Source organism: Chlamydotis macqueenii, chromosome 3 (assembly GCF_036417535.1).
Source record: "Chlamydotis macqueenii isolate bChlMac1 chromosome 3, bChlMac1.mat, whole genome shotgun sequence".
NCBI lineage: Eukaryota > Metazoa > Chordata > Aves > Otidiformes > Otididae > Chlamydotis > Chlamydotis macqueenii.
The window spans coordinates 81,690,285-81,714,021 of record NC_141558.1 but is presented as its reverse complement, the minus strand read 5'-3'; the positions used below and the strand labels follow the sequence as shown (position 1 = coordinate 81,714,021).

The 23,737-nt window shown below is 37.9% G+C and overlaps 2 protein-coding genes across 5 annotated transcripts in view; one reads left to right on the top strand and one right to left on the bottom strand.

Moving 5' to 3' along the window:
• CAMKMT (calmodulin-lysine N-methyltransferase) overlaps positions 1–4,930 on the bottom strand; it is a 220,070-nt gene extending 215,140 nt beyond the window's left edge. Inside the window, exons 1-2 of the mRNA XM_086743713.1 lie at positions 4,768–4,930; positions 191–357 (exon numbers count right to left, since the gene is read on the bottom strand). Of these exons, the coding sequence (XP_086599839.1) occupies positions 191–357; positions 4,768–4,866 (266 nt within the window). The 5' untranslated portion in view covers positions 4,867–4,930. The remainder of the gene's footprint in view (positions 1–190; positions 358–4,767) is intronic.
• A 398-nt stretch (positions 4,931–5,328) lies between these two features.
• PREPL (prolyl endopeptidase like) lies at positions 5,329–23,663 on the top strand. 4 transcript variants are annotated; one of them, XM_086743712.1, is made up of 15 exons: positions 5,329–5,449; positions 6,010–6,252; positions 8,975–9,175; positions 9,703–9,769; positions 10,434–10,637; positions 12,689–12,812; positions 15,092–15,308; positions 15,652–15,837; positions 17,303–17,506; positions 18,256–18,431; positions 19,891–20,107; positions 20,300–20,449; positions 21,415–21,538; positions 22,624–22,706; positions 23,555–23,663. In XM_086743712.1, exons 2-15 carry the CDS (start codon positions 6,034–6,036, stop codon positions 23,633–23,635), a joined length of 2,253 nt encoding a protein of 750 aa, XP_086599838.1. In that variant the 5' UTR covers positions 5,329–5,449; positions 6,010–6,033; the 3' UTR covers positions 23,636–23,663. The 4 variants fall into 4 exon arrangements, with proteins under 4 accessions (XP_086599838.1, XP_086599835.1, XP_086599836.1 ...); XM_086743711.1 differs by lacking the exon at positions 5,329–5,449 and having other exon boundaries at positions 5,997–6,252; positions 10,431–10,637; XM_086743709.1 differs by lacking the exons at positions 22,624–22,706; positions 23,555–23,663 and having other exon boundaries at positions 10,431–10,637; positions 21,428–21,515.
• Positions 23,664–23,737: the final 74 nt, after the last annotated feature.

The following is a 23,737-nucleotide window of genomic DNA, read 5'->3' as shown; positions in this document are numbered from 1 at the left end:
AGTGAAATATACAAAAAAAAAAAAAACAACCAACCAGACAAGCTGCTTATTGTAACAAACAACTAAAAATAACACCTAACAGTTTATTTGTAAACTATGCCCTAGTCATACAAAACACTGGAACGATGACTAATGAGTTTCATATTTGAGGCCTGTACAAGATCTTAGGAAGTACTTAAATGATGTTTACCTTAAAGACACACTGTACTCCGGATAAAAGATGCTTTTATACTGAACCCAGGACCCAGTTTCCTCTTCTGTATTCTGGTCTTCTATTGAAAAGAGATTGAACGATGCAAACCTTCTTACAGACACTTCCTGGAGATGCACATCTTTCAAGTGCTTTTTCTTCAGAACCTTTGAAATGAAGAACAAATTAAATGTTAAGGATAAAACTTTCAAGAAAAGAACAAACAGGCTTATTTAACTGAAGAGGCAAGTCTAGAATCAACCATAATACCTATGCTATATGAATAACTTCTGCAAGTATTTCAAGCCTGAGAAAAATAACAGTGGTATTGACGATAGGAGTCAAGAGAGTAGGTTACTAATTTACTATGTCTCAATAACTGTAAAGCAAGTGAACTGTGTACAGAAGCACACAAAGTTGCTTTTTTAACTCCCGCTCCAGCAAACCCACACCAGAATTAGAGAAGCAAACTGGGTTCTCCCCAGTGGCAATTTCCATGCCACTTACTGTCCCTATAGATGAAAAAAATAAAAAAAAAAAAAAAAGAGGCAAGATACTTGGAAATACTACATATATGAGCAGAGCAATTGTATTTGCTATGCTGTTAGCTTCTAGCAGCAGGTCTGATGCATCAAGCTTATTGCTTTTGGATCTATTTTCATTGGCACATCTCAGCATACGAAAGGTACAGACATTTTCATCAAAATATTAAAAATGACTGTGCGCTGTTTACACTATTTCTTCTGGTTTTGCAACACATGGGAAAAAATGCATGCATGAATGAAATTGCAAAAAGAGCAGAACAGGAGAACCAAATTAAGAGACTAGCAGAATCAAGACCTTCATACAATAGTTGCATGCCTGGAAACAAAACCGATCATCTTGACAACTAAAAACACCCCACTAAGATATAATTTTCAGAAAAGCATGTTGGTTTTGGACTTTTTTTTTTTTCAAGCAAAGGCAAGCCATTACTAACAGGAAAAAAAAAAACCAGCAGTGACAACACTTTTCTGTTTTCAGTTTTTTTGTTCTACACAGACATTTTCTAGCCACTCTGTAAAATGCATTCTCTGGATGAGAAGAAAATCTCCTCAGCATTTGAGTACTCACAAGAATACTTCTCCCATAGCATCAAACTAAAATAAAGAGCTTTAAGATCTGAAAATTACAACAGCGGGTCAAATCTTTTAAAAACCTAAATATAACTGAGAAAACAGAGCACAAAGGAAGAGTATCTAACATTATTTATATTTAACTCTGTATTTTTACATAAGGATCAGTTGGTTTTTTTTACAGTTGTGTTACAAGCTACAAAGATAATCCACTTTATTATAGAATAATCCACTGACAAAACCCAAAAGGTGACAATCCTATTTAAACTCATAAAAATGTTTTGAAGACGTTGAAAGCTAGTCTCCTCTGTTTTCATGATGCCCTTCCAATGAAGGTGAAGCTCCCTAACTTCCTGCACGGTGTCATAATAAATGAACGTGACGCCGGGACCTGAAAAACCAGTAGCCACTATCAAAGTGAGCTACAGGCTTCTCAGCAGAACAGAGACTCGTTTTAGTGACGGCAGAGAGAAAGAACAGTGGGGAAAGAATCACCAGACACCACCGTTCTTCGGTTGAGGCTGGTGGCTGCTTTATCTCCTCCCTCAGTAACTTTCAGCTAAGTTTCCCTGCATATTTTTATTTTGTAAAAATCCAGATTCCTTGTTTCACTCTCTTCAAGATCCTCTTTCAGGTACTGAAAGGCCCTGCCTTCTGCACGAGGTGTTTACAGGTGCACACAAATGTTGGGCTTGTACGCAGGTCATACGTAAAAATATCATCTAAATAAACAATATTTTAGTTTCTGTAATGAAAGATTCTCTTCCAAAAACTAGGTTCCTTAAAAGAAAAACAAAACACCAAGAACAAGTACGACAAAAAAAAAAAACCCCAAAAAACCAACCCAAACAATGCAAGCTCACACTTTCACCTTGCAGTTTTCCCTTTCTCAAACTTGCATTTTCTTTCCTCTCTGACTTCACTTAGGAATATAGAATTCTAAGGCAATTCTTTCTTCATTAACACACAAGACATTTTTTAAAAAGCATCATCAAACTGCCTTCTGTTTTAGAAAGATTCTAGTAAAATATTGCCACAGAACTCAACTGTAGAGCTCTTGGTATTTAATAACAATATTAGAACCATATTGAGGACTCCTGATAAAACCTAAAGATGCTTGATCTCTCTTAAACAAACAAACAAACAACATATGGAGAAAAGTAGTCACCTGAAATTTCCTGTATTTCTTTGTGTATCTCATGGTGTATGGCCTAGTCACACTAAAAGCCAAATTCAGTAGCAGGTAACGGTCTACAAACCTCCACTGAATTTTGTGGCACTGACTGGAACATGATATTTTGTACATGCAGGAATGTTTCTACATAATCAGCTACAGCATAATCTATAACTACATCATCTCTAAATAGCATCAGTAGGACTGTGCAGTATTTCTTTTTACAAATAGTTTATTTACCAAACTGTTTTATTCAACTGTAAACAATTTTCAAGCTCAAGACTAACAAAAACAATTAAAAAGATCTGGAGCACAGGCACACTTAACAGAGCAAGGAACAGGAAGAGAAGAAAAATTGGTTTAGAAGTTCTTCTGTTCAGGGAAGGAAAAAAAAAAAAAGCCACTGCCCTGTACTCTCTGTCCTCTCTCTAGCTTCTGTTTTTCAATTCTGAAAGCCAAAATACATTAGCAGGTGAGCAAGACTTCTGTGAGAAGAAGAGCAAGAGGAAGGTAACAAGCAGAATAAATATATAAAGCTTACAGATTTCAGTAAAGTTTTAATTAAACTTTATATAGCGAGCAAGTGGATGTATAGGGAGCAACTTATTTTATGCCTATTCCTCCAACTTCCCTGCTAAAAACTACAGACTGGATAATGCCATCAATTGCATAGATTGATAGAGCTCAAAGCACTGCCTTAGAGAATTTACTCCAGTCATTTATAAATGCACACTACATGTGTAAGTTACCACAACATTTGTTTTAAACAAATAATATTTCCTTGATTCTGACAAGCTAAGTTTAAAAATATTGCCAAACCTCAAACTCAGTACATACATCAAACATTTTATTGATAAAGAACACATAGGTAATTATGCAAACCCCTGGTTCTTTATACTAGCTTCATAGGATACCTGATAAAAGGGCTTGTTTTTCTTAATTAAATCAGCGAGCACACACTCAAGCATCCTTACCATAGCAAATCAATTTGTGTATGCATTGAATGAAAGCAAATTCAATATATAAACACGCCACAGAACTGATTTTGTGTAAGGCATTATTATAAGCAGTATGAAAAGCACTTTTTAAAAGCACTGTAAGAAACACTTTGACAGTGCTTCCTTAAAGATGGATATAAAGGGAGGTTGATACCTTCTTCCAATCCATAGACAGATCTGAGCATGACTGTAGTAAAGAGTGCAGAACTTATTTTTACTTCAGATGTACCAGTAAGATTAAATTGATCCTTGCTCATCCTACCATACAAAAATCAACTGAAAAGCTAAAGAACATGGAAAAACCCAGGGAATCTGCAGAGGAAAAGGTCACAGATAAATGTAGTTTGAAGAAGAAATGGAAGCCTTCTCCCTAAATACTTACAGGGACCCCCACATTCCCATTCTATTGTTATGAAAAGTTCCTTATGAGTTTAAGGGACTGAGATGTGCCAAAGGCAGCATGTTGAAAAGAAATAACAGCTGGTACAGCTGCGGAGCACAGCTTACATAGTCTGCTAGAACAGAAACCTACAGCTCCAAGCATCCATTTGCACAAAACGAAGCATTTAAGTTAGGGCCGTAAATATTGCATCCAGTAACAACATCAATGAATTAAACTAGTTTGGGTTTTTAAGCCATTATGCGTATGGTTATCTGCAGAGGAATCCTTTCCAATCTGGCACTGCTCCTGAAGGGTCCAAAACAGGCAGTTTGGGAGGAAGCAAAGGGCGGGAACCGGGTGGCAGCTGCAGTAACCAGCTCCAGCAGCATCGAGAGAAGGTGTCAAACCGCAGCCTCAAAACACCGGTGCCCTCAGGCTGCGCGGTGCCAAGGGGGTGCAGGCCCTCCTCCCGTTAACACTGCGTGTGAGACCGCAGACTGCTTTGGGAGCTGTTGAAGGCACACTTTAAAAAGCCGTGTGTACACGTACACGTCTATATTTATTTACTATTACTTTTCTTTTTTTTTTTTTTTTTTTTTGCCAGGAAAAGGACTGCAAGCCCCTTTGCAAGCCCCAAAGCACTACTCCTCCAGTCCTCCTGCCAGCTCTCCGCACGCCTCCAGCGCCGGCCGGATCCCACAGCAGCACTCCTGCCCGCGGCACAGCCCGGCCCCTCAGGCGCTGCGAGGTACCGGACACACGGAGCCGCAGCCCCGCGCGGAGGGCGGGAGGCAACACGAAGCGCCCCGGCCCGAGGCAGAGCCCCACTCCCCTCGGGCTGCGCAGCCGGCCCTGCCCGGCCCCCCTCGCCATCCCGGCAGTCCCTCCCGCCCGCGGGCTCCCCCTACCTGTCCGAGCAGCCGCCAGCGGGCTCTGGCCGCTGTCGCACCGCCTGGCTGGCAGCTGCCCGCGGCGGGGCGGCGCGGAGAGCCGGCGGCCTCGGCCATGCGGCGGCGGGGAGCGCCCGGAGCTGAAGCGGCGGGAGCGTACAGACGTCCCCCCTAGCTGTGCGCCGAGGAGCGCTGCCCTAGCCGGCGGGGACTCGCTGCCCAGCCTCCAGCGGCTGCCAGGACCGGCCGGGATAGGGCTTGAGGGGGAGGAAGTGGGTGGCCATATTTGTTAAGGGCAGCATTTAGGAAGCAGACTGCCGGCGAGGAGCGCGCTGTCGCCGTGCTACGCCCGGCTCTTCAGGCGCACTGGAGAGGCGGGAGTGTGCCTCAAAACGGGTCGTCTCTGACTAATGCGCCCGGGGGCGAAACTGTCCGTGAAACGGGAGCGACTTGAGGAAGCCGCGACAGGAACCGTTCCAGCCCGCCCGGCGTGCAGCCGCCCGCCGCGGCTGGCTGAAGCGCCCTGTCGCCATCTTGGGTACGGGCAGTCCGGGGAGGGAGCGGGAGCTGCTCGTGCTCTCCTGCCATCTTATCCCGGGCAGCCCCGCCGGAGGGGGAGCGGGTCGGGCCCCGCCTGCGACGGCGAGTCCTTGCGCGGGCCGCGGGCGCTGCCTGGCATTGGCACGGCCTTGCCGCGGCGGTGAGGGGCAGGGCTGGCGGGGAGCGGGGCCGGGGCCACGGCCGGCTTCTCTGGCCCTGGCCCGGGCGGGACGGGGGAAGGGGGCCGCGGGCGGTGAAACACGTGGGGCCTTTCCCCCCGCAGAGCTGCGAACCTGTCAGTTTCTCCCCTGTGGGGTGGGGGATGGTTCACCTCTTGCTGTCAAGTTACCCTCTGTGAGACAAAGTGGTTTTATTGTTATATGAAGCTCGTAAAAGGGAGAAAAAGTTCCCAAAACCTTCCTGGGTTTTGGTTCTTCAACGTTTAAGGATGCACAGTTGCACCTTCCTTTTTCTTCGTTGATAGTTTCACTAGAGGTAAACTTTCAAGCAGCAGGGACCACATTTTGGAGTAAGGTAGTAGGTTAATACGGAAGCTGAGCTGTGTGTACCAATTGTTAAGAAACAGCTTAAGTTTAGCTGTTTCTGCTCCTCTGATTTAACCAATGAATCAGTCCAGTTTCTTTGAAACAGAGGAAGCTTTACCTTCAGTTTATGTACATTTCACATACGCACTGTAAATGATTGGTTTGGCATTTTCAGAAATTTCAGGTTGACTATCAAGAAATGAAGGTTAGGATGTCATATGTTGGACTGCGAAATTTTCTCCAAGGGCTGAGCCTCAGTGTCAAGTACTACTCTAAGCATAACCACCTTCAAACAATATGTCTTTGTAGTAAAATAAAACAAAAAAAATGTCAAGTCTTGGACTGTTCAGGAAGTATGTGCACACACAGGGCTGTGCCACCTGGAAGCATCCTGCCATGGAGATTCTTTTCCTGCAAGGTATGCTGTTTAAGTATAGACTTAATGTCAACGACCACCTTGGCACATCTGTTAAGGAAGCCAGCCATATTTTTCAAATCTCAAGGAAACACGTTTTTCTTAAAGGGTTTGAAGCAGGGGGATAAATACTAGGATTTCAGTTATGTTCAAAGACATACACTGTTGTTCAGCTTTCCTGTACTGGTTTGATGTAAAGCTGCATTTTGATTGATATTCCTGCTGTAGCAACTAAAAAAAAATAAAAAATTGGTATCTTCCAGAGAGATTCAGAAAAAGTGTCAGGAGAAAACTGCAGGGAGACATCAGCTAGTGTAGAGGCAGTGTTCAAAGTGATTGCACCAAACTTAACCACTGTGAGCTCGCTCAACAAAACTTGACTTTTTCCGTGCTAACCAGTAAGTAAGGGTTTGCACCGTGTGACGATATTCTATTGACCTCTCATAATTACATTCACATGTGATAAACTATACTTTTAAAGGTACTTGGATTTATTTCTGTAAGTAAATAATGAGGGGCAATGTATCATGCACAGAGTCAGAAAATGGAGGGAAACAACTTCAGGTCTGTTCCTGTGTTTCCAATACAGAGTTCGTTAAAGGTATTATACTAAGTTCACTGCAGTATGACAGGCTGTAAACAGATTTATGTGCATAATGCATAAGTACTGTTTAAAAAGAAAGATTGGTGTTTTGGTTTATTTTATCTTAAACATGTTTTCAGATGGATGTGAATAATTCTTTCAAGTTGACAATGTTTCTTGAGAGGTGACCCAAAGATCAGCTTGTTGTAACCCTCTTATTTGTAACCATAATGTAAATAGTTTCTAAGTCTGTGTCTGAAATGTAAACAAATGTTTCAAGGAGAGCATATGAAGTCTTTATGGATGAGAAAGTGACCTGGCAGTGAATAAACAGAAACATACAAAACCAGTTACAAATGCTGGTCTGCATACTGGTTCCATGATACAAACAGGTGGTTTTCAGCTGAAAGGAAGCTGTGTGTGTGTTTGCTTTGCAGCAAATGTTTGCAAACTGATTGTCACTGAGATCCTCTGCTATCTTCAGAATCTTTCTAGATACTCTTCTAGATAACTGTTTTTTCACCAGGCAGAGAGGTGTACAGTAACTAATATATACCTACACTGTGGCCACCAGCTCTATGTAGTATTTCCAAATAAATACAATGGGAACTATTGAAAGCAAAAGGAGGGAAATAATCAAAAGATTAATAAACTGTGGAACTTGCCAAAATAAGTTGTGGATGCTAAAATTTTATATGAGTATAAGGGGAGATGATGTATGTACATGAAAGAGACTTTTAAAATATCCAGAAACCACATTCAGCTCAGGAAATTCCTGAGCTGAAACTGTTAAATGCTGAGTGAATGCCTGTTGCAGAATATAATCTGTGCTTGTCTCATCCTTATGCTTTCCCGAGTGTCCATTTGTGGTCACTGTGGGGTTTTTGTTTGATTGCTTCTGGTTTGGGGAATGGTGTTTTCTTAGAGCAGTTTTTTTCCACTAAGGTGAGGGCGGTACAACTAACACATCCTGCAGTTTCTTTACGTTGACCAGTTACACAGTTGCCCCAGAGCTTCTCTAAGGGATTTCACGGTTTATTGGAGTTGTGCTTCTGATTTGATATGCTAGCCTGAGGGACCGTTGGTCTGAACCAGTAATGAGCACTCGTATGCTCTCATGAATGAAGTGGTTTACGTTCACAGGGAGTTTGGAAACTGGAGCAGATAGTTCCTCCTCCTTTCAAGGTGTACTCGTAACATTCAAATTTTAGATCTCATGCATTTGTGAAGACAAACCAGGAACAAATCAAGAGTGCTTGATGCAAAGTGAGGACGGGGTAAAAAGCATATGCTACTTTTTAAGTTTAGACACATTCACACAGTATCGTGAATGTTATAAAATGCTACTTTGTGTGATCTGTGCAGTGTTATGTACTGTAATATATGTTGTTAAGCTTATTGCTCAATCAAATGAGATTTTACAGCAAACAAAAAGATGTAGTATTGTTTTAGCAATTTTAACACATTTTTAATATTTTTACAAGAGAAGACAGCTTTGTTGGCAATAAGATAGCAGTAGTCTGCTTACAGGTCGTGGAAAAACAGATCCTTAAGCTTATTCCTGGTAAAACTGTTGCAGAACTCATATCAGTTCACTGCTTCACTTCATTCTGTGGCTTATGAACATTTACACTCACACTTTTGTGGAGGTGGAGCAAGAAGCTGAACAAGCTGCTAGAACTCCTGAGTACAGGAACAGAGGTGTGGGAGGCATTGTTGTCTAGGAAAGGAAATGAGAAATTACACTCTTAAGACAGGAAAACTACAAGAAAGCAGCTCTGAGGAAGGAAAAATAACAGAATTCCATAAAAATGAACTAAAAACTTGTTCTAGAACAAGAACAAATGTATTTACATGTAATCAGTTCAGAGCATACATTAATAGTACCCCAGATTTTAAGAGAAGACCTCAATACATGTGTCAAATAAAGCACATTTGACAATGCCTCCCTAAAAGATCAGGAAGAATTGAAAAGAAAAACTTATTCCAACTGTGGTTTTTCTGTTTAATGGCATGTACTATTGTAATAATGCAAAGTTGGTTTTGGGTCTGTAGCTCAGGAAAATATCATTATTGCCTCAATGTATTCATATTGGAGTACAGAGTTCTGGCTTGTAGCCATTGTTGTCTTTCCTTACTCAGCAGGAAGGAACAAAAATCCCTTCCAAAAGGAAGCAAAATGCATCCATAATAACATCAGAGCTTTCTTACAAGAATCTTCTGAAATCAGAGCAGGAAAACTGGAATGACATTTCAGCAAGATACAAAGCTATGACAGAAAGAATCAAGGAAAAATTAGAAGAGTTACACAACAAGTATGCATTCAATTCGGGAAGCCCAAGAGTAAGTGGCAAAAATTAGAAACATTTCTCATCATTAAGTACAAATAAAAAGCAGTGAAGCCATTCCATCTATAAACTGCTGTTTTCTCGATTAATTTATGGTGGTAGTTTCGAGTTTTGAATATTTTAATAATTGTGGATAGTAACAACATGTGTTTAGAACAGCTTATACCTGTTAGGATAGTGCATTATTTACCTTAATTTCTCCATAGGCAAAAGCAAGTAAAGATACAATAATAATCTGACTTTTGGGTAAAGAATACAAGACGTTGTAAGTTGCGAGAGCAATTGCAGGTGATCTGAGCCTTTTGTTAAATTTAGAGCACGTATAGGTAGCTTAAGTACCCTAAATTTAAAAGAACCTTTCTGATGCTTGCAATTCCTTCTTCAGTAGTGAATATACGTGCTATATTCTGTATTGCGTATGTTACAATTGTGATGTGCAGGACAATGATTGAGTGTAGGGATTCTAAGGAAATAGTCTAACTATATGTTGAACTTAAACCATGTTTGTTTTACATTGAACAGATCAGGTTTGGAGAGAATGTGTACTTTGAAGAGAATGGCTGCATGTTTCTTTCAAAAGCAGATGATGGTAAGGGATTTCTCTTCCTAACATGGTACAATTGCTGAAAATGTGGTACAGTTATCACTTAGTGTACCTTTCTTACAATAAAGTTTATTTGCCCTGTTTCTTAAAATAACTAAAATACTTTTATAAAATTCTTTAATGATGGATTAATAATTCTAGAATCCTGCATCTGAAAAGGAGAGGTGAAGAGACTTAGAAAATAGTATCTATTGATGCTAAGGCAAGTTTCTGAAGAGGGAAGAAACACGTCACTCCTTTTCAGAGCCCTAATTTAACATTTTGAAAAAGGAAGAGCACATTCATACTTTTTTTGTTTCTGAGGGGGTGGGAAAAAATATTAATTGTCCTTATTAAAAACAAGTGTACTTTAGGTATCTGAACTTTAAAACTTAATACATTTACTAGAAGCCAAGATCTACATTTTAAAATATTTTAAATAATAACTACAAGACTTTTTTTTCCCCAAAACTGTAATTTTTTGTTTATGTTTACAAAGTGCATTTGCAAATATCTTGCAAGAAAAATATTTGAGTTTAATAAATTCCAGTAGTATGCTTGTGAATATTGCAGGTAGACTTGTTAAATACAGGCATTAACAATGACTGCTCATTTTGACAGTGCCTTAATTACAGGATTTTTTTTCTATTTTTTTTTTTTTATGTAGTAGGTGAAGGAAATGTTGACATTTTATTCAGTACTGAAGATCTTGGCTTTTCTGATGCCTTTATTCAACGGATCAGAATTTCACCAGATCAGAGATACATGGCCATCAGCTTAAAAACTGAAAATTCTGAAGAGGCAACTTGCTTTATTATGAAACTTGGTCATTTTCCTGTCGTGGAAAAAGTAATTCCAAGTGTATTTAGTTTTGGTAAGTTGTTTATAAATATCCTATGGATCACACTAGCTTTCAATACAACATTTTTGTTAGTCTACAAATAATATTAAAATACTTGAAAAAAAATAAGGAAGCAACATTTTTAGATTTAACTCTTATAGCTCCCAAGTTGTTTCTTATTTACTATTTCTTCCACACTGGACAATTAAAAGTTATCTGATGTGGACGAAAGTGACTGCTTTCATGTTACAAATTTTCCTTCATTGTAAAAGCAAGCATTTATACATGTTTGAACAGTCATGCATATTGTTCTTCTAATTTAATTCAATACACTTCTTTAAAACTTTACTGACATAACTGTTTGCAATTTAAAGATCTTTTTGAGGAATGTTCTGGTTATTAAACCCTTCCAGGTACATCTGAAGTCAGTGATAGCTGTGGGCACCTGGCTTCACTGAAAAGTGTGCAGGCACTACCTACTATTAAGTACTGGCTGGAATTTCAGCTGAACTTTAGGATGCGGGTTACAATTCAGAGCCCCATGAAGTCAGTCAGGCCTTGAGTCAATTCTTTCAGAGTAGATTACAGAGCTTCACGTTGCTATTAAAATCGGCAGAGGTAAACTGAAGTGAATGGGAAATCTTTTTTTTCCTAGTATGTTAAAGAATACAGCAAAAAGCAATAGTGTGTATACAATGTTCCACATCTTGTATTTTGGATTGTATTGTTAGTTGTCATCAAGTATATATATTGCAGTAAGCAATTTGCCTGGGCAGGGCAAAAAATAAAAAACTCTAGGTGAAATTTCCTAGTTACAAAAATGAAGAGTAACAAGAATTTAATATTGTAAGTGTTTGCACAATTGAGGTTTATAATGCCTGTTGAAAACTAAGCCTGCAAATTTGCCAGTAATATTTTTCACTATACTTGATTTGAACATGTATCTGGGTGCGTCTGAAAGTTCAGTACGTTTAAGAAACCAACACCCTGTTGCCTACATAGGTGTGCCAGATTATGGCAGATAATAAGAGTACAAAAAATGACTATAAGAAAGGTAGAGATTATACTCATTTTGTAAACCTACTCAGGTGTAAGTGAGGTACAGATAGCATGAAGTACAGAGGTACCTCAACCATGAGCAAGAGAATTAAGTCTTATGACCGCTTGCAAAGTATGTGCTTGTATTGCATGATATGCAATAACAGGCAGACAAATGTAAGGTCTTGAAACTTTACATCTGTGTTTTTTTAAATGCTAGGCTATAGAAGAACTTGGGATTTCCCTTCTAAAGGCTTGTCTTCATAGTGGACCCTGAGCTGCCTGTGCACTTTGGAGCCACATTGCTGCTTAGATAGCAAATTGTTTGCATTACTTCAGTGTGGTACTTCCTTGGGTTTTGTACTGAACATTAGTATTTATGCGTAAGATAGCATACAATAACTTTTTAAAGCCTATGTATTAAACATCATTCTAGTGGCTGCAGGAGCAGCAGAGACAGCAGTAATTTGGCTGGATCAGTCAGATTGCTAAACCTCAGAACAGCAAGATTCCTGTATTTGTACATTTCTAATGTTGATGAACACATACGAGCATAGAAAACTGGAGAAGTTTTCTCTCAGCAGTACCCATGAGGCACATGCATCATCTCTTTTCTCTAAATGGCTTGCAGGCAGTCACATGCAGTGGTGCAGAGCTCATACTCTATTATCTCGCTGACTCCATATAAACCCCTGTTTCTCTGCTCAGTTTTAAACAGCCACACATCATCTATTTTCCTGTTACCTCCAGACCCCCCCCCCACCAGGGTAAAGAGTTTCCTCTTTGTGGGCCCTGGAACATTGTCCTTTTTTTTTTTTTTTTTTTTAAAGTATTGAGAGATTCTTGTTCTGCAAGATTCAGAGAAAACATGGAAAAATCTTTTTGTGGCTTACTGCAGCCGCTGGGCTGTAGAAATACTGTCCTCAGTTCCATGTCGGCTGCTACCCACCTTTTTCACCACTGGGTCCAGTGTTCATGGAGCTCCATTTTCTCTCAGTACTAGTATGTATTGTTTCAAATTTGATATGCATTTTTCTTTTTTCCAGAATGGGCTACAAATGATGTTCTGTATTACACAAGTCAGAAGAACCTTAAATGCCAGAATGTGTTTATGACCACTTTCACTAATCAGAAACATACTAAGTTAGTTTACACGGAACAAGATGCAAGGTAATACCTGAAATATAACAAGTCCTTTACATATTCTACAGCATTTTATATGTAAAATATAACTAGTTTGGAAAACAAATTCTTCCATACCATATTCCAAATGGTAAAAGGCATTTTTAAGTTGTGTTCTGCTGTCAGTAGTGCCTTATGCAGTCTGAGAATGTGCTCTGTTCTCCTCTTGATATGTGATCAACAGAGATTTAACTTTCCTCTCTTACCTCATGAGTTCAGCTGAGTTTATAAATGTCAAGGTCAGTCTCAGGTCAGGGTGTCCTTTAATGAATGTGTGACAGTTTCATACCGGGTAAATCAGACTGTGGGTTTCATTTTGTTTTCTCTGCTATTGATGTCTGATACATCTTTTAAAAAACATAGAAGTTCAGGCTAATCTTTGCTCTGGGTAATGGATGAGCAAAATCGTTACAGCACTCCCAGAGACAGAACTATTGTTGACTGAATACCCTCTCAATAACCTTTCTTTAAGCAGTGGTTTAGGAAGACAAGAAGGCTCTTGCTAGATTGAGTGCAGAACTAGTTTTTCAGCCATGTGGTAGATTTATACAGTATTCCATAAATGTTTGTGATTATTCCTAATTCAATTTACATGTTCAATAAAGAAATTTCAATTATACTTTAATGTGAAAAAAACCAAAAACCAGAAAACAGAAAAAACCCAGCAATTGAGATGGAGTAAATAAGATCCTTTTGTTCCAGCTGCATTTGATGCATACTTTTGGAAACTCAAGTTGCACTAACCTGATGCTTCCCCACAGGGAAACTGTTGGCATAATTCTGAAGGTCATAGTCATTACAGTAAATCTACTAGAAACTTACTCTAAAGGTTCATGTGCTACTGCAGCTCATAACTGAACTCACTTGTTCATCGGAGATGGCAAGACATTCTTTTGTATTGCCATTGAGTAGCTATGTTCTGCAACTCACCCGCTCTTTTAGGTGCAATCAAATATTTGTGTTAGGAGCTGAAAATTTCTTTACTTCCTTAAAAAAAAAAAATCTACAAAGACAAAAAAAAGTAATATCAATGTCAGAGTCCTTGGGGAGTAGTGTAACCTGCGTTTCAGCTTGACTCTCTTAGAGGTAAGGACAGCAGAGCTAAACTGTTGGAATCTCTACTGAATGCAGTGCTGCACTCTTGCCAAATTTGTGTGTATTAGAGAGGCAGGAGGCTGATTCCTTGGAGAATTTAGATCCCCCTGCTGTGCCTGTCCTCCTAAAGATGTCAAGAGGGTGCAATTAGAAAAGACAATGGTCCCAAAAAAATTTTAGCTCCTCCAGCTGCAAATAATTAAAGGCACTGAAAATGCTATCTAAAGTGTCCTTTCCTTCACCAGTCAAATATTTTGAAGTCTAGAGGAATCATTATTGCTGTCGTGTATCTGATCTGTATAATGCAGATTACGGTACTCAACTCTGCAATTTCTTGATGAAATCTTCTGAATCTTCATGTTGGACAGTTTTGTTTTTAGAGATATCCAGTTTTAAAGATTCAAGATGGCAAAGAAACTGCTATGTCCCAAGATGTGACTTTACAATTAATTAGGATGACTCAGAAATTTGAATCTAAATTTCAGCCTGAACTTATCTAACATTAGCATTCAGCCACAAGTTATTCTGTTTTCTGTTTCCAGATTTTAGAAGCATTTAAAACCAGTAGATAGGTCCTAGTTTCTTAGATCGTTCCAAAACTGGTTCCTAGTTTCTAGCTTTATCACTGCAACACTGTCCGTCTTGTCTCATATAGGCTTTTGCACTTTTAAAAAAAATAGTCTTATGTCTTACTTCAGAGAAGGTTAGTAACACTTAAGCTTTTTATCAGTTAATCTTTATAATAGCTCTTTTGTTATTGCTGTTCCCACATTATGTACTTTATTAATTTTAATTACCTGTTATTACTTTTAAAAAAATAGAGTTATGGGCTCAATAAAAAGTTCTACATTTTGCCTGAATTTTAAAGCCTGTATACATCAATGAGCTTCCACTCTGTCTCAATGATGCAAAAACCTGGATTCAGTTGGGCAACAACTGAACTGCCTTCCTTGCACATTTCAGGTCCTAAACACAAGATTGTGGGTTCTTGAATCCCAGGATAAATGCAGCAGGAGTGGATTTGGGAACCAAGTAGTCTGGAATTTCTCCAGCCTACTTACAGGCATGTTGGTTCTTATCTTGCAAATGGAAGCCCGTAATTCTGAAACAACTGATATATTTTAAAAATACTAATCAAGTTTAAGCTTTTTTTTTTTAATAATTCCTTACAGATTCTTTGTGGACATATATTGTACAAAAGATAGGCGTTTTCTCACTATCAACAGCAACAGCAAGACAACCTCAGAAGTTTGGCTGGTTGACTGTAGACATCCTTTTAAGTTACCTGCTCTTGTACAAGCACGAACGAAAGGGGTCATTTACCACATTGAGCACAGAAATGATGAGTTATATATTCTTACTACATATGGAGAACCTGCAGAATACAAGGTAATTTTAACTGCCAATAAGTCAATGCAGCTCATATAGAAATAGTAAGGCTGGCTTTTAATTCTGTGCTTCACAGCTTACTGAAATAATTTAAGAGAATTGCACAGTGAGCTGCGTGGACTGAAGGACTGATAGCAGTACATGGAGTCTTGCCTGTAGCATGCCAATTTGATTCAGACTCCTTTGGCAACATCAAGAAATGAGTATGCTCTAACAGTCGTTTCCCCTCTATTCAAATTTAAGCTGGTGTTCTCAGTCTACATAATCACCTATATGTCTGTACATCTCATTTGTAACTCTTACTACATATTAGTAATGCAAGGTTGGTTTTTTGTTTTTATAGCTGATGAAGGCACCAGTAGCTTCCAGTGGTATGGAGAACTGGCAGTTAGTTTATGCACTGGAAAAGAAAACCAAGCTAGTAGACTTGGAGATATTTAGTGATCACTGTATTATGTTCCTGAAGAATGCCGGTCATCTTTATTTAAATGTGATTTCTTTTGTTTCACATTCAGTTCAGTCAATAAAGGTATGTTTTAGCATGGCTTAAGCTGCATAATATTTTTCCAGCACTATTTTTTTTGTTGTTGTTTTTTAAACATAACATGATAATGAAATCAAAGATAAATTCTGAGAGTAAAAGTGGTGTGGAAACTATAATACTGCCCAGTTTGTCATTGTGACGAATTGTGTTACCTGTGGCTGTTCTTCAGGGTTTCATGTGGTGGCTTATTGCAGCACTTAGAAAGCTGGAGAGCAGCTATCCTATGAGTCAGTTCTTTCTTCAATTTATTGCAGTCAAGCTCTTTACAATACAGCTGATTTCTAATATAAAATTAGCCTTGATTCCCTAAACACTCTACTTAGTTTTACTTGGCCTATTTTTGGTTACACTCATGAGTGTAAGCAAGGAAATAAGCCTGGCCCTCCCACAGAAGAAAGATTAGAACATTCAGGAGACAATATGGACCCTGTTTTGTAATAAATAGGAAGAATTGATAGTGCAGTACAATTTGTACAAAGTATTTTTCCCCTTCTTCAGCTGTTGCTAAATATTTGTGGATTAAAACCAGAGTGACTCAATTAAAAACCTTGATTTCTGGAGACCATTCAGATGAAATATTTAATTTATTTGCTTGCCTGAAAATTACAATCTGAACTACTGACACGTTTACTGCGACAAGCTACCAATGCTGCATCCTATAAGACTGCTACAGAAAAAGGCTTTCGAAGTACACTGTATGGTCTCTGAAACATTTGTTTTTGAAAATGGTTGTAGTTTATTTATTCAGAAAGGGTCTGCAGTTACTCTGGAGAAGTTGGACTTTTACTGCCATTTCAGAAGTCTCTAGCAACCTAACCCGACTAAGTAGTGGCCTGGCAGAGGGTTTGACTAGGTCCCTGCTGCGCTCAAAGAATGAATCTTGATTTCTTTTATTCTTAGCAGAGTTAAAAATCTTAAATATAATAGCAGTAAGTGTCTGAGGGTGAATGTGCCAGGAAAAGGTTTTGTTCTTCATAATGGCTGGCACTAGGAACAAAGTTAAGAGGCAGGGGTTTTCAGTGGCTTAGCATTACTGAGCTAACTCACAGCAAAAGCATAACTGACATGGACTTGGCTGTACATCATGTTGAAGTAGGACTGGAAATCAGAGGGGAAATGGGATCTAAAAAATAAAAACAATGCAGAATAATTTCAAAGAATGTTTTAATTTAAAAAAAATTCTGCACTAATGCCCATTTTAAACTGAATTTGGATTTATTTTTCCTTTTTATTTCATTGTTGAACTTTATCCCATGGCATTAGGGGAAAGTTTGCTAGTCTTTCCCTTTTTGACTGTTTCATTACTGAATTTAAAAGAAATACAGATTGTGCTACATACAGACTGAAGATAATTAGCTTAATACTAAAAATCTTTTCCTCTGAAGGACATGCTAGGCAAAATTTACAGAAGCAATGTAAGGGTCTCACTTGAAATGCTGTGTTTTCTCAGCTACCTACGTGGGCCTGTGAATTTGAATTGGAATCTCATCCTGAACATAACACCAGCACTTGCTATTTTCAGCTCACCTCCCCAGTACACCCTCCTAAGCGTTTTGCATATTCATTTAAAGAAAATAATCTAATTGAACAAGCTGTGCAAGAGGTACCAATTATTACGAATTGTCACACTACACGTTTACTTGCTAAAAGCAAGGTAAGATTTTTCAGTTCTTTTCCCATTCCCTTTATTCTTCCTTTCCTCCCCACCCATTTAAAGAAAATGCATTTGGCAGGGAATAGAGATTAAAAAAATGTAAAGAGCAGTTGGTGCTACAGTTACTAAACAGTGGGTGTTTTCTTCAGTGCTATAGAGAAGAACAAGAAAGAGTCGTGATAAGATTTTTTTTTTCTCCATTAACCTGGATATGCTGGAGGAGATAGCAGTACATGATGAGTCAAGAATCTTAGTATAGTATAACTCAAAATTGCTAGTTGATGCATGGTATCGTACTCTCCATGATAAATGAAAGAGATACCAGCTGTTGAAAAGAACACCCCACAACCAGCTGCACAGTATAGGTCAAGAAAGGCAAGTTTTAACAGCCTGAGTTTAAAAAATCAGAGATGTTAATAAAGAGTTTGTGCTGCAGTAAATGGTAAACTATTTTGTTAATAATAGATATTCTTGGCGTTAAAGGGGGAAGGAAGACTTGGGTGCTTTAGTAGTTTAAAAACTCCTCAGGTGTTGCACTTAACTGAATTTTATACTCTGCATCCGTAAGCCCACACAGCAGAGGTTCAGTCTCTTGCTTTATTTCTCGAGAGTGCTTTGTACATTCTAAGTGAAAAAAATTACTGTAATCAGAAAAACACATTTTAAAATAAATAATTGAAGTTTTCATTGCCATGTGTCATTGAGATTTCTGAAACGTCCTTTATTGTAAAATACTCCTTCATTTCCAGGATGAAACTTTGGTGCCAATTACAGTTTTTCATAATATGAATTCTAAAGAGCTACACAGGAAACCACTTCTAGTTCATGTCTACGGAGCTTATGGCATAGATTTGAACATGAGCTTTAAAGAAGAGAAGCTGATGTTAATTGAAGAGGGTTGGATATTAGCATATTGCCATGTTAGGTAAGTCAAATATAAAATGGAATTAAGATTTTAATCTGTGGGAAATACAGATTTCTTGATATGCAACTGAAGAAGTACAGAAATAGTTGGGTTTTTTTTCATGTGGCTATATCTAATTCTTCATGCTTTTCATTTTCATCTCTTTTTAGATTTTTTTTTTTTTTATTTTTTAGTTTTTAACAAAAACATAATTTTACCTCAGAAAAACAGAAGACGACCACATACTGCATTTAGGTTTTTTAATCAACGGGATAGTTGCATGTAACAATCTTTTGAAGTCTCATTACTTCTTGTCTCATCTTTACTCAAGAAAAATTTTGAGAACATACTGAAATTGCAATGACATGCTACCTCCCTCTTTTTCTGAGGGCATTGTGTACTAATGTTCAGTCTGTGTCTTCTGAAAGCCAGTTGCCTTCTACAGCAACAACTAAGCATTTAACCTGCATCTCTTGTTCTTTTATTGACTAAGTCCTCTGTCTCCAGTTTAGCTACAAATCTACTAGTTTTATAAAACCACTAGATACAATATGCTTCACATTTTTATTGAGATAATAATTCAGTAGGTAAAGAATATAACAAAAGAATCACTTTAGGGAGGGGAAAGGGGAGAATGAGCAATTGTTTGAAATACCAGTTCCAAAACAAATTCAGCATACAAATATATTGTCTGCTATATTCAGTGGCAAGCATTGTGCTGTTCTTCTTCCCACCCCTCTAAATATCTTAAGATGCACGTCAGTCCTAGATTAAGATGGATTCTTCATCCAAAGATGAAGAATTTTGGAAGACTAATCAGTTTATTTTAAACTTGAAACCTGAACAAGGAAACTTCAAGTGGCTTAGAACCAAAATTGTAGTTGCATAGAAAGGAATATAAATAATTTATAAAATTCTCTATTACAAAATATAACATTTCAAAGTAGTATTTGAAATTCACAAACTAGAAAAAAGTAAACTTCTAACAGTCTCAACATTTACGCTACACTGAAGACAAATCCTGGGAGTCTCAGTGTAGAGCTGAGAAATACTATATTACTGTTTTTAAATAAATGCTAGTGTTAGTCATATAAGTATTAAAAATGCTTTAGTTATTTCAATAGTTTCCTGTACAAAAAGATAATATTAGTGTCTGATTTTGTATTGCCTACAATGACAGTGTCATTTCCTAAAGTGGCTTTCCTGTGAGTTTCAGGACACAAGCACAAAAGGGCATGGAGCACCCCTACGCAGTTTGGATTTTCACCAGTCATCGCGCATGGATTTTTTTTTGTTTGTTTGTTTGCATGTTGTGTGTTTTAGCCATAAAGGAGGGTAAAGACAAGAATAAAGAAAAGTTAATTGGGAAGGCAAACTATTGTTTTGCAGTTCTGTTGCTGCTGCTGTCCTTTTATTATCTGAAACTTTGCCATGCAACGTTTTCCAAAGAGACCTCAATTTGAATTGTTTTAAATTTCAGAGGTGGAGGAGAGCTAGGCCTTAGCTGGCACAAAGATGGATGTCAGCACAATAAACTCAAAGGCCTCCATGACCTTAAGGCTTGCATCATGCTGCTGCACGAACTAGGATTTTCTCAGCCTAAACACACAGCACTAGCAGCTGCCAGTGCGGGAGGAGTTCTTGCAGGGGCCCTGTGCAACACTGATCCTGAACTGATCAGAGCCATGGTTTTACAGGTGAGGTGCTGCAGACCTTTTATGGATTATGATGTTAAACTGTATTTTCTGTTTCATTTTACCAGTTTCAGAATTTGAAACATTCCAATTCAGAATTCACTTTCCTCATTTGTTTGAGAAAAGCTTGACCTAGACATTTGAGGTCCTCTGTCCTATTTGCCTTTTTTTTTTTTTTTTTAAATAACTTCTAAGGCTCCTTTCGTAGATGTTCTAAATACAATGATGAAAACTCATCTCCCACTGACAATTGAAGAACAGGAAGAATGGGGAAATCCATTAGCAGATGAAAAATGTATGAAGTATATCAAAAGCTATTGTCCATACCAGAATATTAAGCCACAGGTAAAAACTATGCTTTCTCTGTGGAATACTACAGTAATAACGTGTAGTAGTTTATAAGAAAACCAAAACGGGATAACTGGGTTGTTTGTTTTTTTTTTTTAAATAAAGTCTATTTTACCTTTTCAGTGCTTTAAACCCCAGTATTTTAGAATTGTCTTAGCTGCTGCTTTGTGTTAAAATGAATCCTTAATACAAATATAAACTATTTCAGTAGTAATCTTAGCAATTTTTGGAGTTGTAAGTGACTACTGAAATGAACCAAATGCCTTCTCCTAAATAATCAATAGATTTCAAGAACTGCTTATGTTATAGGACTGCCAGGATGTAATAGATTAGTCTATTGTATAACAAACCTCAACATGTAAAATATCTTCTCCTTTTGGGGGTTTCTGTTGTTCTACTGGGTTTTGCAGACTTTGTCACAGGAGGAAGGAGGTGTTCTTCAGTGATTAAATGCCTTTTCAGAGGCAAACAATGAAATGGAAAAGGAGCTATAGCTTTGACATTGTCATCTCAGAGGAAATATTTCTTTATCTGAACCAATGTGTTAGCTGCATTGCATAAGTTCATTAAGTAAAATCTTACTGTATAAAAACAAATACTTTTTATGTGTAGAAAGACTGCAAAAGTAAATCTCAACTACTGTTCTAAGGTGAACCATTCCATGATTATTACTCCCCTTTTTCTTGAATCCTCAGCAAGCAGACATGTATCAGACATTTACCAGTGGGGAGGGGATGTTTTTTATTACCTTTTGTAAGTAGATGGTCCCCTAATATGAAGTCATTTTTCAGACCAAAATACTATTTGCAGTTAGAGTGATAAAAAGTGCTTTTTTTAATTGATGTAGTTTTAGATAAACCATAACAAGCAGTACATTAAGATAAATAGAGAAAAATTTGTTACTCACTTTATGAGAAAAATCAATAGTCAAGTATTTAACTGGTTTTGGTTTTTAATCTCAGTGTTATCCTTCAGTTTTTATCACGGCATATGAAAATGATCAACGAATACCACTAACAGGAGTTTTACGGTATGTTCAGAAGCTCAGGAAGGCAGCACTAGATCATGCCAGTGGAACAAATAAAGGTAAGCATAAGAATCTTACAGATACATGGAGTTAACTAAACAAGGATATTAGTAGTCATGTAACTAAAAATCAGAAACTGACTGCTCCTTAAATGCATTCATATTCACAGTACAATCCAGTATTTGAACTTCTGAAGTAATTTCTGCTGCCTGCAAAGATGAGATGTGCTGTCATACTGACAAATATTTAAACCTCAGCTTCTAAGGTGCACTCTCCAGAGCCTTAAGAGGAACCAGATGTCTCTGTATTGTAGACCTGCCTGAAAATACTTAAACCCATATATGTTAAATATTAAAAGTGACAAAGCACGACAGGCTCAGGAAACCCTCTGAGATGGAAAAAAACCCAAAAAACCTGGGAGAACATAAGTGGGGCTCACTCTTTCCTAGGCCTCAACATATGGTGATTGTTGGACAGGGCTAGGTGAACCCATACCTTGTAGTCCAGCTACTGATATGGTCAGACTGCAGTTCTCAACAACACATGGATAAAAATCTTATTTTTGTTGCTCTACAAAAGCCAGCTTTTCCCAGTTAGCTAAAACTGCAGGTGTTAGTCCAAGGTAGAATGACAACAATGCCAAGGCATAGACACTTATATACCTGAAACTTAACACTAGCTTTGGGACTGTTTCCAGCAAAAGGTGCATTCAAGCCTCATGACTTTCTAGTACTATCTAGTCTAGGGAGAGGCTTTTACCATCAGCACCAAAATAGATCTTGAATTAGCTTTTCTAAATTTCATTACACCCCTTCTCTGCTAGCAGCACAACTGCAGTCATTGAGAAAGGATAGCAAATGCTGCAATTGCTGTTGTGGTCTTTGCTCAGAAAGAAAAAAATCACATCTTTCCAAGAAGACTCAGAGAATAAACACGCTAAATATATAAACATTTTTCAAATATGTAGTTTATAGAAATACAAATAGTTCATCCATCAAGCCCCTCTATATTATTCTTTTTTTAAGGAATAACAGAAATTGTCAGGACAAAAGACAGGATTATCTGTTCCTAAACAACTTGCATCCCCACTTACTCTTTTCCTTGTTCATTCAATGTCAATTGATCGCTAGCTTCTTTGTTCCAGGAAATTGGATCCCTAATATAATCTTAGACATCCAGACAACTGGCAGTCATTGTGATTCATCTTGGGAGGATTCACTGAATGAGGTAAGTTCCCTTTATTGCACACATCCATAACATGTTGGAGGGAGGTGTCCCCTTGATTGATACTTCAGCCTCAGTGGTTCATGCAGCAATTGAATATATGTTTGAAGTATCAGATGAAAAAAAAAAAAAAAAAAAGACAGCCTGCTGGAATTAAGGTTGTTCTTGCAATCTTTTATATATATTGCAAGAGCAACTGCTGGTTTTATATATATATAAATATATATATAAGCACCAATGACAGAGCCAGATGATAGAAATTCATTGTGTTTTACACCTCAAACTAGTATTAAACTCCCACTGTAATGTGCTGAGAGCTTTGAATGAAAGGTTCTAAGTTTTACAAAACATTGTTCAAGCAGGAAGAGTCTTGCACTGTAGAGTGTTAAGTACTTAAAATTGTCATACTGGCTATTTACTTCCACCTTCCTCATGTATAAAACATATAAGATGGGTTTGATCTTTACATTTTGAGATGTACTGTACTATCAAAGGACACTACTACCATTAGATTGCAACATTTTGCACTTTCTACAAGTGGACATGGTAACAACATACTACCAAGACCGGCCATATTGTAACCAACCTCTCAGACTATCACAGTTGGATACAAATTTTATTACTGTTAATTTTAACAAATCCTAGCAAATCCTTATTTGTTTGTTGTGGCAGTTATACCCAAAATGAATTATTTCAGGAAAAGCTTTATTCTGTCTTAAGGGAAGGTATTGCTTAGCATTAGTATGGGAAAGGAAGAAGATTAGAATAGCTGTGCAAGAACCTGAAAGTTTATAGGGCAAAGAGGGTTTTATTTTATTTTATTTTGTAATAAAATATTGTCATTATTTTAGGTTGCAAGACACCTTGCTTTTCTGAACAAAGAACTTGAGGAAGTATGCCATCTCAGACATCATGCAGAGTCCTGCAAATAGCTAATAAACACATGGACTATTTGAAGAACTTTGTGTCAGATTTTTATTTATATGAAAAGCAAACACCTTCTACAAAGAGATTTCTCCTCTTGGATCCCTGCT

Coding starts and splice junctions, on each gene's coding strand:
- PREPL (XM_086743711.1), top strand. CDS start 6,034: ATGAAGGTTAGGATGTCATATGTTGGACTGCGAAATTTTCTCCAAGGG. Junction 6,253..8,974: donor GGAGATTCTTTTCCTGCAAG/GTATGCTGTTTA, acceptor TTCCTTACTCAG/CAGGAAGGAACAAAAATCCC. Junction 18,432..19,890: donor TTAGCATATTGCCATGTTAG/GTAAGTCAAATA, acceptor TTTAAATTTCAG/AGGTGGAGGAGAGCTAGGCC.